Source organism: Salmo salar, unplaced genomic scaffold (assembly GCF_905237065.1).
Source record: "Salmo salar unplaced genomic scaffold, Ssal_v3.1, whole genome shotgun sequence".
In the NCBI taxonomy this organism is placed as follows: Eukaryota; Metazoa; Chordata; class Actinopteri; order Salmoniformes; family Salmonidae; genus Salmo; species Salmo salar.
In genome coordinates this window covers 4,653-17,500 of record NW_025550449.1, presented here as the reverse complement: position 1 = coordinate 17,500, position 12,848 = coordinate 4,653, and the positions used below count along the sequence as shown (strand labels likewise).

The window sequence follows — 12,848 nt, the reverse complement described above, 5'->3', positions numbered from 1 at the left end:
ACAGGGGGTACCGGTACAGAGTCAATGTGGAGGCTATATACAGGGGGTACCGGTACAGAGTCAATGTGGAGGCTATATACAGGGGGTACCGGTACAGAGTCAATGTGGAGGCTATATACAGGGGGTACCGGTACAGAGTCAATGTGGAGGCTATATACAGGGGGTACCGGTACAGAGTCAATGTGGAGGCTATATACAGGGGGTACCGGTACAGAGTCAATGTGGAGGCTATATACAGGGGGTACTGGTACAGAGTCAATGTGGAGACTATATACAGGGGGTACCGGTACAGAGTGAATGTGGAGGCTATATACAGGGGGTACCGGTACAGAGTCAATGTGGAGGCTATATACAGGGGGGTACCGGTAAAGAGTCAATGTGGAGGCTATATACAGGGTATTATGGTACAGAGTCAATGTGGAGGCTATATACAGGGGATCCCAGTACTGAGTCAATGTGGAGGCTATATACAGGGGGTACCGGTACAGAGTCAATGTGGAGGCTATATACAGGGGGTACCGGTACAGAGTCAATGTGGAGGCTATATACAGGGGGTACCGGTACAGAGTCAATGTGGAGGCTATATACAGGGGGTACGGGTACAGAGCCAATGTGGAGGCTATATACAGGGGGTACTGGTACAGAGTCAATGTGGAGGCTATATACAGGGGGTACCGTTACAGAGTCAATGTGGAGGCTATATACAGGGGGTACCGGTACAGAGTCAATGTGGAGGCTATATACAGGGGGTACCGGTACAGAGTCAATGTGGAGGCTATATACAGGGGGTACCGGTACAGAGTCAATGTGGAGGCTATATACAGGGGGTACCGGTACAGAGTCAATGTGGAGGCTATATACAGGGGGTACCGGTACAGAGTCAATGTGGAGGCTATATACAGGGGGTACTGGTACAGAGTCAATGTGGAGACTATATACAGGGGGTACCGGTACAGAGTGAATGTGGAGGCTATATACAGGGGGTACCGGTACAGAGTCAATGTGGAGGCTATATACAGGGGGTACCGGTACAGAGTCAATGTGGAGGCTATATACAGGGGGGTACCGGTACAGAGTCAATGTGGAGGCTATATACAGGGTATTATGGTACAGAGTCAATGTGGATGCTATATACAGGGGATCCCAGTACTGAGTCAATGTGGAGGCTATATACATGGGGGTACCGGTACAGAGTCAATGTGGAGGCTATATACAGGGGGTACCGGTACAGAGTCAATGTGGAGGCTATATACAGGGGGTACCGGTACAGAGTCAATGTGGAGGCTATATACAGGGGGTACGGGTACAGAGCCAATGTGGAGGCTATATACAGGGGGTACTGGTACAGAGTCAATGTGGAGGCTATATACAGGGGGTACCGTTACAGAGTCAATGTGGAGGCTATATACAGGGGGTACCGGTACAGAGTCAATGTGGAGGCTATATACAGGGGGTACCGGTACAGAGTCAATGTGGAGGCTATATACAGGGGGTACAGAGTCAATGTGGAGGCTATATACAGGGGGGTACTGGTACAGAGTCAATGTGGAGGCGAAATATACAGGGGGTACCGGTACAGAGTCAATGTGGAGACTATATACAGGGGGTACCGGTACAGAGTCAATGTGGAGGCTATATACAGGGGGTACGGGTACAGAGCCAATGTGGAGGCTATATACAGGGGGGCACCGGTACAGAGTCAATGTGGAGGCTATATACAGGGGGTACCGGTACAGAGTCAATGTGGAGGCTATATACAGGGGGTACTGGTACAGAGTCAATGTGGAGACTATATACAGGGGGTACCGGTACAGAGTCAATGTGGAGGCTATATACAGGGGGTACCGGTACAGAGTCAATGTGGAGGCTATATACAGGGGGTACCGGTACAGAGTCAATGTGGAGGCTATATACAGGGTATTATGGTACAGAGTCAATGTGGAGGCTATATACAGGGGATCCCAGTACTGAGTCAATGTGGAGGCTATATACAGGGGGGTACCGGTACAGAGTCAATTTGGAGGCTATATACAGGGGGTACCGGTACAGAGTTAATGTGGAGGCTATATACAGGGGGTACCGGTACAGAGTCAATGTGGAGGCTATATACAGGGGGTACGGGTACAGAGTCAATGTGGAGGCTATATACAGGGGGTACCGGTACAGAGTCAATGTGGAGGATATATACAGGGGGTACCGGTACAGAGTCAATGTGGAGACTATATACAGGGGGTACCGGTACAGAGTCAATGTGGAGGCTATATACAGGGGTACTGGTACAGAGTCAATGTGGAGGCTATATACAGGGGGTACCGGTACAGAGTCAATGTGGAGGCTATATACAGGGGGTACCGGTACAGAGTCAATGTGGAGGCTATATACAGGGGGTACCGGTACAGAGTCAATGTGGAGGCTATATACAGGGGGTACCGGTACAGAGTCAATGTGGAGGCTATATACAGGGGGTACCGGTACAGAGTCAATGTGGAGACAATATACAGGGGGTACCGGTACAGAGTCAATGTGGAGGCTATATACAGGGTTTTATGGTACAGAGTCAATGTGGAGGCTATATACAAGGGATCCCGGTACTGAGTCAATGTGGAGGCTATATACAGGGGGTACCGGTACAGAGTCAATGTGGAGGCTATATACAGGGGGTACCAGTACAGAGTCAATGTGGAGGCTATATACAGGGTTTTATGGTACAGAGTCAATGTGGAGGCTATATACAAGGGATCCCGGTACTGAGTCAATGTGGAGGCTATATACAGGGGGTACCGGTACAGAGTCAATGTGGAGGCTATATACAGGGGGTACCGGTACAGAGTCAATGTGGAGGCTATATACAGGGGGTACCGGTACAGAGTCAATGTGGAGGCTATATACAGGGGGTACCAGTACAGAGTCAATGTGGAGGCTATATACAGGGTTTTATGGTACAGAGTCAATGTGGAGGCTATATACAAGGGATCCCGGTACTGAGTCAATGTGGAGGCTATATACAGGGGGTACCGGTACAGAGTCAATGTAGAGGCTATATACAGGGGGTACCGGTACAGAGTCAATGTGGAGGCTATATACAGGGGGTACCGGTACAGAGTCAATGTGGAGGCTATATACAGGGGGTACGGGTACAGAGCCAATGTGGAGGATATATACAGGGGGTACTGGTACAGAGTCAATGTGGAGGCTATATACAGGGGGTACCGGTACAGAGTCAATGTGGAGGCTATATACAGGGGGTACCGGTACACAGTCAATGTGGAGGATATATACAGGGGGTACCGGTACAGAGTCAATGTGGAGGCTATATACAGGGGGTACAGAGTCAATGTGGAGGCTATATACAGGGGGGTACTGGTACAGAGTCAATGTGGAGGCGAAATATACAGGGGGTACCGGTACAGAGTCAATGTGGAGACTATATACAGTGGGTACCGGTACAGAGTCAATGTGGAGGCTATATACAGGGGGGTACTGGTACAGAGTCAATGTGGAGGCTATATACAGGGGGTACCGGTACAGCGTCAATGTGGAGGCTATATACAGGGGGTACCGGTACAGAGTCAATGTGGAGGCTATATACAGGGGGTACCGGTACAGAGTCAATGTGGAGGCTATATACAGGGTATTATGGTACAGAGTCAATGTGGAGGCTATATACAGGGGGTACCGGTACAGAGTCAATGTGGAGGCTATATACAGGGGGTACCGGTACAGAGTCAATGTGGAGGCTATATACAGGGGGTACCGGTACAGAGTCAATGTGGAGACTATATACAGGGGATACCGGTACAGAGTCAATGTGGAGACTATATACAGGGGGTACCGGTACAGAGTCAATGTGGAGGCTATATACAGGGGGTACAGAGTCAATGTGGAGGCTATATACAGGGGGGTACTGGTACAGAGTCAATGTGGAGGCGAAATATACAGGGGGTACCGGTACAGAGTCAATGTGGAGACTATATACAGGGGGGTACCGGTACAGAGTCAATGTGGAGGCTATATACAGGGGGGTACTGGTACAGAGTCAATGTGGAGGCTATATACAGGGGGTACCGGTACAGAGTCAATGTGGAGGCTTTATATAGGGGGTACCGATACAGAGTCAATTTGGAGGCTATATACAGGGGGTACCGGTGCAGAGTCAATGTGGAGGCTATATACAGGGGGTACCGGTACAGAGTCAATGTGGAGGCTATATACAGGGGGTACGGGTACAGAGCCAATGTGGAGGCTATATACAGGGGGCACCGGTACAGAGTCAATGTGGAGGCTATATACAGGGGGTACCGGTACAGAGTCAATGTGGAGGCTATATACAGGGGGTACTGGTACAGAGTCAATGTGGAGACTATATACAGGGGGTACCGGTACAGAGTCAATGTGGAGGCTATATACAGGGGGTACCGGTACAGAGTCAATGTGGAGGCTATATACAGGGGGTACCGGTACAGAGTCAATGTGGAGGCTATATACAGGGTATTATGGTACAGAGTCAATGTGGAGGCTATATACAGGGGATCCCAGTACTGAGTCAATGTGGAGGCTATATACAGGGGGGTACCGGTACAGAGTCAATTTGGAGGCTATATACAGGGGGTACCGGTACAGAGTTAATGTGGAGGCTATATACAGGGGGTACCGGTACAGAGTCAATGTGGAGGCTATATACAGGGGGTACGGGTACAGAGCCAATGTGGAGGCTATATACAGGGGGTACGGGTACAGAGCCAATGTGGAGGCTATATACAGGGGGTACCGGTACAGAGTCAATGTGGAGGCTATATACAGGGGGTACCGGTACAGAGTCAATGTGGAGGCTATATACAGGGGGTACCGTACAGAGTCAATGTGGAGGCTATATACAGGAGGTACTGGTACAGAGTCAATGTGGAGGCTATATACAGGGGGTACCGGTACAGAGTCAATGTGGAGGCTATATACAGGGTATTATGGTACAGAGTCAATGTGGAGGCTATATACAGGGGGTACCGGTACAGAGTCAATGTGGAGGCTATATACAGGGGGTACCGGTACAGAGTCAATGTGGAGGCTATATACAGGGGGGTACCGGTACAGAGTCAATGTGGAGGCTATATACAGGGGGTACCGGTACAGAGTCAATGTGGAGGCTATATACAGGAGGTACTGGTACAGAGTCAATGTGGAGGCTGTATACAGGGGGGTACCGGTACAGAGTCAATGTGGAGGCTATATACAGGGTATTATGGTACAGAGTCAATGTGGAGGCTATATACAGGGGGTACCGGTACAGAGTCAATGTGGAGGCTATATACAGGGGGTACCGGTACAGAGTCAATGTGGAGGCTATATACAGGGGGTACCGGTACAGAGTCAATGTGGAGACTATATACAGGGGATACCGGTACAGAGTCAATGTGGAGACTATATACAGGGGGTACCGGTACAGAGTCAATGTGGAGACTATATACAGGGGGTACCGGTACAGAGTCAATGTGGAGGCTATACACAGGGGTACCGGTACAGAGTGGAGACTATATACAGGGGGTACCGGTACAGAGTCTATGTGCGGGGGCACCGGTTAGTTGAGGTAATTGAGGTAATATGTACATGTAGGTAGAGTTAAAGTGACTATGCATAGATAATAAACAGAGTAGCAGCAGCGTAAAAAAGGGGTCTGGGTAGCCCTTTGATTAGCTGTTCAGGAGTCTTATGGCTTTGTGACATCGGCTGATGTAAAAAGGGCTTTATAAATAAATTTCATTGATTGATGGTTTAGAAGCCTTTTGGACCTAGACTTGGCGGTCCGGTACCGCTTGCTGTGCGGTAGCAGAGTGATCAGTCTATGGCTAGGGTGGCTGGAATCGTTGGCAATTTTTGACAATAGGCTTTGTCGTGCCCTCTTTGCGACTGTCTTAGTGTGTTTGAACATGATAGTTTGTTGGTGATGTGGACACCAAGGAACTTGAAGCTCTCAACCTGCTCCACTACAGCCCCATCGATGAGAATGGGAGCCTGTTCGGTCCTCCTTTTCCTGTAGTCCACAATCAGCTACTTTGTCTCACTCACGTTGAGGGAGAGGTTGTTGTCCTGGCACCACACGGCCAGGTCTCTGACCTCCTCCCTATAGCCTGTCTCATCGTTGTCGGTGATCAGGCCTACCACTGTTGTGTTGTCAGCAAACTTAATGATGGTGTTGGAGTCCTGCTTAGCCATGCAGTCGTGGGTGAACAGGGAGTACAGGAGGGGACTGAGCACGCACCCCTGAGGAGCCACCGTGTTGAGGATCAGCGTGGCGGATGTGTTGTCACCTACCCTTACCACCTGGGGGCGGCCCGTCAGGAAGTCCAGGATCCAGTTGCACAGGGAGGTGTTTAGTCCCAGGGTCCTTAGCTTAGTGATGAGCTTTGTGGGTACCATGGTGTTGAACGCTGTGCTGTAGTCAATGAATAGCATTCTCACATAGGTGTTCCTTTTGTCCAGGTGGGAAAGGGCAGTGTGGAGTGCAATAGAGATTGCATCATCTGTGGATCTGTTGGGGCGGTATGCAAATTGTAGTGGGTCTAGGGTTTCTGGGATAATGGTGTTGATGTGAGCCATGACCAGCCTTTCAAAGAACTTCATGGCTACAGACGTGAGTGCTACGGGTCTGTAGTCATTTAGACAGGTTACCTTAGTGTTCTTGGGCACAGGCACTATGGTGGCCTGTTTGAAACATGTAGGTATTACAGACTCAGACAGGGAGAGGTTCAAAATGTGTGATCACGGAGAACGTGATCACACAGTCGTCCGGAACAGCTGGTGCTCACATGCATGCTTCAGTGTTATTTGCCTCGAAGCGAGCATAGAAGTAGTTTAGCTCATCTGGTAGTCTCGTGTCACTGGGCAGCTCGTGGCTGTGCTTCCCTTTGTAGTCTGTAATAGTTTGCAAGTCCTGCCACATCTGACGAGCATCAGAGCCGGTGTAGAAGGATTCGATCTTAGTCCTGTATTGATGCTTTGCCTGTTTGATGGTTCATCTGAGGGCATAGCGGGATTTCTTATTAGCTTCTGGGTTACAGTCCCAGCTGTAGCCTTTAGGTCAGTTCGGATGTTGCCTGTAATCCATGGCTTCTGGTTGGGGTATGTACGTACGGTCACTGTGCGGATGACATCATCGATGCACTTATTGATAAAGCCAGTGACTGATGTGGTGTACTCCTCAATGCCATTGGAGGAATCCCGGGAACATATTCCAGTCTGTGCTAGCAAAACAGTCCTGTTGTTTAGCATCTGCTTCATCTGACCACGTTTTTTAGAGTCACTGGTGCTTCCTGCTTTAGTTTTGTTTGTAAGCAGGAATCAGGGGGTTAAAATTATGGTCAGATTAGCCAAATGGAGGGCGAGGGAGAGCTTTGTACACGTCTCTGTGTCATAGCTTCAGTCATAGTTTCAGTTAATTCACAGTTTCAGTCACAGTTTCAGTTCAGTCATAGTTTCAGTCATAGTTTCAGTCATAGTTTCAGTCATAGTTTCAGTTAATTCACAGTTTCAGTCACAGTTTCAGTTCAGTCATAGTTTCAGTCATAGTTTCAGTCATAGTTTCAGTTCATTCAATGTTTCAGACATTGTTTCAGTTCAGTCATAGTTTCAGTTATAGTTTCATTCATAGTTTCAGTTCAGTCATAGTTTCAGCCATAGTTTCAGTTCAGTCATAGTTTGGTCATAGTTTCAGTCATAGTTTCAGTCATAGTTTCAGTTCAGTCATAGTGTCAGTCATAGTTTCAGTCATAGCTTCAGTTCAGTCATAGTTTCAGTCATAGTTTCAGTTCAGTCATAGTTTCGTTTCAGTCATAGTTTCAGTCATAGTTTCAGTTCAGTCATAGTTTCGTTTCAGTCATAGTTTCAGTCATAGTTTCAGTTCAGTCATAGTTTCGTTTCAGTCATAGTTTCAGTCATAGTTTCAGTTCAGTCATAGTTTCAGTTCAGTCATAGTTTCAGTCATAGTTTCAGTCATAGTTTCAGTCATAGCTTCAGTTCAGTCATAGTTTCAGTCATAGTTTCAGTCATAGTTTCAGTTCAGTCATAGTTTCAGTCATAGTTTCAGTCATAGTTTCAGTTCAGTCATAGTTTCAGTCATAGTTTCAGTTCAGTCATAGTTTCAGTCATAGTTTCAGTTCAGTCATAGTTTCAGTCATAGTTTCAGTTCAGTCATAGTTTCATTGTCACGTCCTGACCAGTAATAGGGGTTATTTGTATTGTCGTTTGGTCAGGACGTGGCAGAGGGTGTTTGTATTGTCGTTTGGTCAGGACGTGGCAGAGGGTGTTTGTATTGTAGTTTGGTCAGGACGTGGCAGAAGGGTGTTTGTATTGTCGTTTGGTCAGGACGTGGCAGAGGGTGTTTGTATTGTCGTTTGGTCAGGACGTGGCAGAAGGGTGTTTGTATTGTAGTTTGGTCAGGACGTGGCAGAGGGTGTTTGTATTGTCGTTTGGTCAGGACGTGGCAGAGGGTGTTTGTATTGTAGTTTGGTCAGGACGTGGCAGAGGGTGTTTGTATTGTCGTTTGGTCAGGACGTGGCAGAGGGTGTTTGTATTGTCGTTTGGTCAGGACGTGGCAGAAGGGTATTTGTTTTATGTGGTTCGGGGTGGTGGTTTGTTTAGAAGGGTGTTTGATTCATTATGTCCGTGTTTTGGGTTATGTTCTATGTTTTTTGTATTTCTACGTTCTCTCTAGTTTAGTATTTCTATGTCTAGGTAATTGGGTGTTGGACTCTCAATTGGAGGCAGGTGTTTTTAGTTGCCTCTGATTGAGAGTCCTATATATAGGTATGTGTTGGTATTAGTGTTTTGGTGCGAGATTGTTTCTGTGTGTAGCTCCAAGCCTTACAGGACTGTTATTAGTCGTTGTTTCTTTGTTGTTGTGTACGTGTTTATTTTTGGTTTCACCTTCTTCTTCGCCAACTAAATAAAGAAGAAGAAGAAGAGTGCACATTTCCCCCGCTGCGTCTTGGTCCGTTTTATCCGACGGCAACCGTTACATTCAGTCATAGTGAGTAGTCTAGAGGTCATTCAAAGTTCAGATACATTTCTTATTGAGTTAATACCAGGGGCTTTCCCAAACAGACACACACCCGCACACGAGCACGTGAGCGAGAACGACAGAGAAAGAGGAGAGAAACACAGAGAGAGAGAGACAGACAGACAGACAGACAGACAGACAGACAGACAGACAGACAGACAGACAGACAGACAGACAGACAGACAGACAGACAGACAGACAGACAGACAGACAGACAGACAGACAGACAGGGAGGGAGAGACAGAGGGACAGACAGACAGACAGACAGACAGACAGACAGACAGACAGACAGACAGACAGACAGACAGACAGACAGACAGACAGACAGACAGACAGACAGACAGACAGGGGGCGTCACCTCAAAGGCCTGGAAGCTGAGTCCTACGTTGTATCCCTGGGCGACGGTGATCCTCCAAACACACTCTTTAGACGGACGGTAGTCATCTGGATAGTTAGGAGACTGGATCTGCCCCTGGTCTCTCAGGATCTCTCCCCCACAGATAGCTACGGGGGAGGGGGGAGGGGGAGGGAGGAGAGGGGAGGAGAGGGGAGGGGGAGAGGAGAGGGGAGGAGAGGGGGAGAGAAGAGAGGAGGGAGGAGAGAGGAGAGGGGAGGGAGAGGGGGAGGGGAGGGGAGGAGAGAGGAGAGGAGGGGAGGGGGAGAGGAGAGGAGAGGGAGGGGAGGGGAGGGGGAGAGAAGAGAGGAGGGAGGAGAGAGGGGAGGGGAGGGAGGGAGGCGAGAGGAGAGGAGAGGAGAGGGAGGAGAGGAGAGGGGAGAGGAGAGGGGAGGGAGAAGAGAGGAGAGGTGGAGGGAGAAATTAATGCATTTATATTTATTTGATATGAGAATCACAAATAAAATGTGTGTGTGTGTGTGTGTGTGTGTGTCTGTGTGTGTGTCTCTGTGTGTGTGTGTGTGTGTGTGTGTGTGTGTCTGTGTGTGTGTGTGTGTCTGTGTGTGTCTCTGTGTGTGTGTGTGTGTGTGTGTGTGTGTGTGTGTGTGTGTGTGTGTGTGTGTGTGTGTGTGTGTGTGTGTGTGTGGTACCTTCGTAAACAGCAGTGAATCCCTTGCCCACCCAGTTGCTGCTGCTTCGGAACTCAATCCACATCCGGCTCTCTGACGAGACCATACCCTCAGGGCCCTGATCCCCACAGAACCTCCCTACACACACACACACACACACACACACACACACACACACACACACACACACACACACACACACACACACACACACACACACACACACACACACACACACACACACACACAGAGACACACACACACACACACACACACAAAGCAATCATTTGAATTACAAGTCAGACATACACACACATAAACAAATGAATACAACACACACTCTCTCTCTCTCTCTCTCTCTCTCTCTCTCTCTCTCTCTCTCTCTCTGCCCTCTCTCTCTCTCTCTCTCTCTCTCTCTCTCTCTCTCTCTCTCTCTCACCCAGCAGTGGGGCCTTCCTCCAGAATCCATCTCTAACTTCTATGTAGTCATACCAACACAGAGAGCTCTTATACAGGTCCATAGTGGTGAAGTTTAGAACAATCTGGGGGGAGAGAGAGAGGTGGGGGAGAGCGAGAGGGGGAAGGAGGTGGGGGGAGAGAGAGAGAGGTGGGGGAGAGAGGGGGAGAGAGAGAGGTGGGGGAGAGCGAGAGGGGGGAAGGAGGTGGGGGAGAGAGAGAGAGGTGGGGGAGAGAGGGGGGGAGAGAGAGAGAGAGAGAGAGAGGTGGAAGGAGGTGGGGTTCAGTCAATAAAAGTGTGTCAGCAACACTCTTTATTGGCTACGCTGCACATTTAGCCAGTAGCTACTTTAACAGTCTACCTCTGTGTGTTTACCATCTCCCCATATCTCTGTGTGTTTACCATCTCTCCCCCATATCTCTGTGTGTTTACCATCTCTCCCCCATATCTCTGTGTGTTTACCATCTCTCTCCCATATCTCTGTGTGTTTACCATCTCCCCCATATCTCTGTGTGTTTACCATCTCTCCCATATCTCTGTGTGTTTACCATCTCTCCCCTATATCTCTGTGTGTTTACCATCTCTCCCATATCTCTGTGTGTTTACCATCTCTCCCATATCTCTGTGTGTTTACCATCTCTCCCATATCTCTGTGTGTTTACCATCTCCCCCATATCTCTGTGTGTTTACCATCTCTCCCATATCTCTGTGTGTTTAACTTCTCCCCCATATCTCTGTGTGTTTAACTTCTCCCCCATATCTCTGTGTGTTTACCATCTCTCCCCTTCTCTCTCCCATATCTCTGTGTGTTTACCATCTCTCCCCATATCTCTGTGTGTTTACCATCTCCCCCATATCTCTGTGTGTTTACCATCTCTCCCTTCTCTCTCCCATATCTCTGTGTGTTTACCATCTCTCCCCCATATCTCTGTGTGTTTACCATCTCTCCCATATCTCTGTGTGTTTAACTTCTCCCCCATATCTCTGTGTGTTTACCATCTCTCCCATATCTCTGTGTGTTTAACTTCTCTCACCCATATCTCTGTGTGTTTACCATCTCTCCCCATATCTCTGTGTGTTTACCATCTCTCCCATATCTCTGTGTGTTTACCATCTCTCCCCATATCTCTGTGTGTTTACCATCTCCCCTATATCTCTGTGTGTTTAACTTCTCTCCCCCATATCTCTGTGTGTTTACCATCTCTCCCCATATCTCTGTGTGTTTACCATCTCTCCCCATATCTCTGTGTGTTTACCATCTCTCCCCCATATCTCTGTGTGTTTACCATCTCTCCCCATATCTCTGTGTGTTTACCATCTCTCCCCCATATCTCTGTGTGTTTACCATCTCTCCCCCATATCTCTGTGTGTTTACCATCTCTCCCCCATATCTCTGTGTGTTTACCATCTCCCCATATCTCTGTGTGTTTACCATCTCTCCCCCATATCTCTGTGTGTTTACCATCTCTCCCCCATATCTCTGTGTGTTTACCATCTCTCCCCCATATCTCTGTGTGTTTACCATCTCTCCCCATATCTCTGTGTGTTTACCATCTCTCCCCCATATCTCTGTGTGTTTACCATCTCTCCCCCATATCTCTGTGTGTTTACCATCTCTCCCCCATATCTCTGTGTGTTTACCATCTCTCCCCCATATCTCTGTGTGTTTACCATCTCTCCCCCATATCTCTGTGTGTTTACCATCTCTCCCCCATATCTCTGTGTGTTTACCATCTCTCCCCCATATCTCTGTGTGTTTACCATCTCTCCCCCATATCTCTGTGTGTTTACCATCTCTCCCCCATATCTCTGTGTGTTTACCATCTCTCCCCCATATCTCTGTGTGTTTACCATCTCTCCTATATCTCTGTGTGTTTACCATCTCTCCCCCATATCTCTGTGTGTTTACCATCTCCCCTATATCTCTGTGTGTTTACCATCTCTCCCCCATATCTCTGTGTGTTTACCATCTCTCCCCCATATCTCTGTGTGTTTGTACCTTCTCTCCCGGGGTGACCGAGACCCTCCAGACACAGTGTGTATACGAGGGGTAACCGTTGGGGTAACCGGGCGACGAAAAGTTACCTGTCGACTCCTGTAGTGTCTCTCCGCATGCTACACACACACACAACACACACACACACACACACAACACACACAACACACACACACACACACACACACACACACACACACACACACACACACACACACACACACACACACACACACACACACACACACACACACACACACACACACACACACACACACACACACACACACACACAGACACAGAGAGAGAGAGAGCCATTGGTA

At 48.4% G+C, this 12,848-nt stretch overlaps 1 protein-coding gene across 2 annotated transcripts in view; it reads right to left on the bottom strand.

The window, feature by feature from the left end:
* The window catches only part of LOC123739464 (dorsal-ventral patterning tolloid-like protein 1), a gene marked incomplete at its 5' end in the record, with an annotated part of 48,377 nt that extends 35,733 nt beyond the window's left edge, over positions 1–12,644 (bottom strand). For both annotated transcript variants that reach the window (XM_045713805.1, XM_045713806.1), the window contains 4 exon segments: positions 9,408–9,553; positions 10,094–10,210; positions 10,512–10,614; positions 12,529–12,644. In XM_045713805.1, the coding sequence (XP_045569761.1) occupies positions 9,408–9,553; positions 10,094–10,210; positions 10,512–10,614; positions 12,529–12,644 (482 nt within the window).
* Positions 12,645–12,848: the final 204 nt, after the last annotated feature.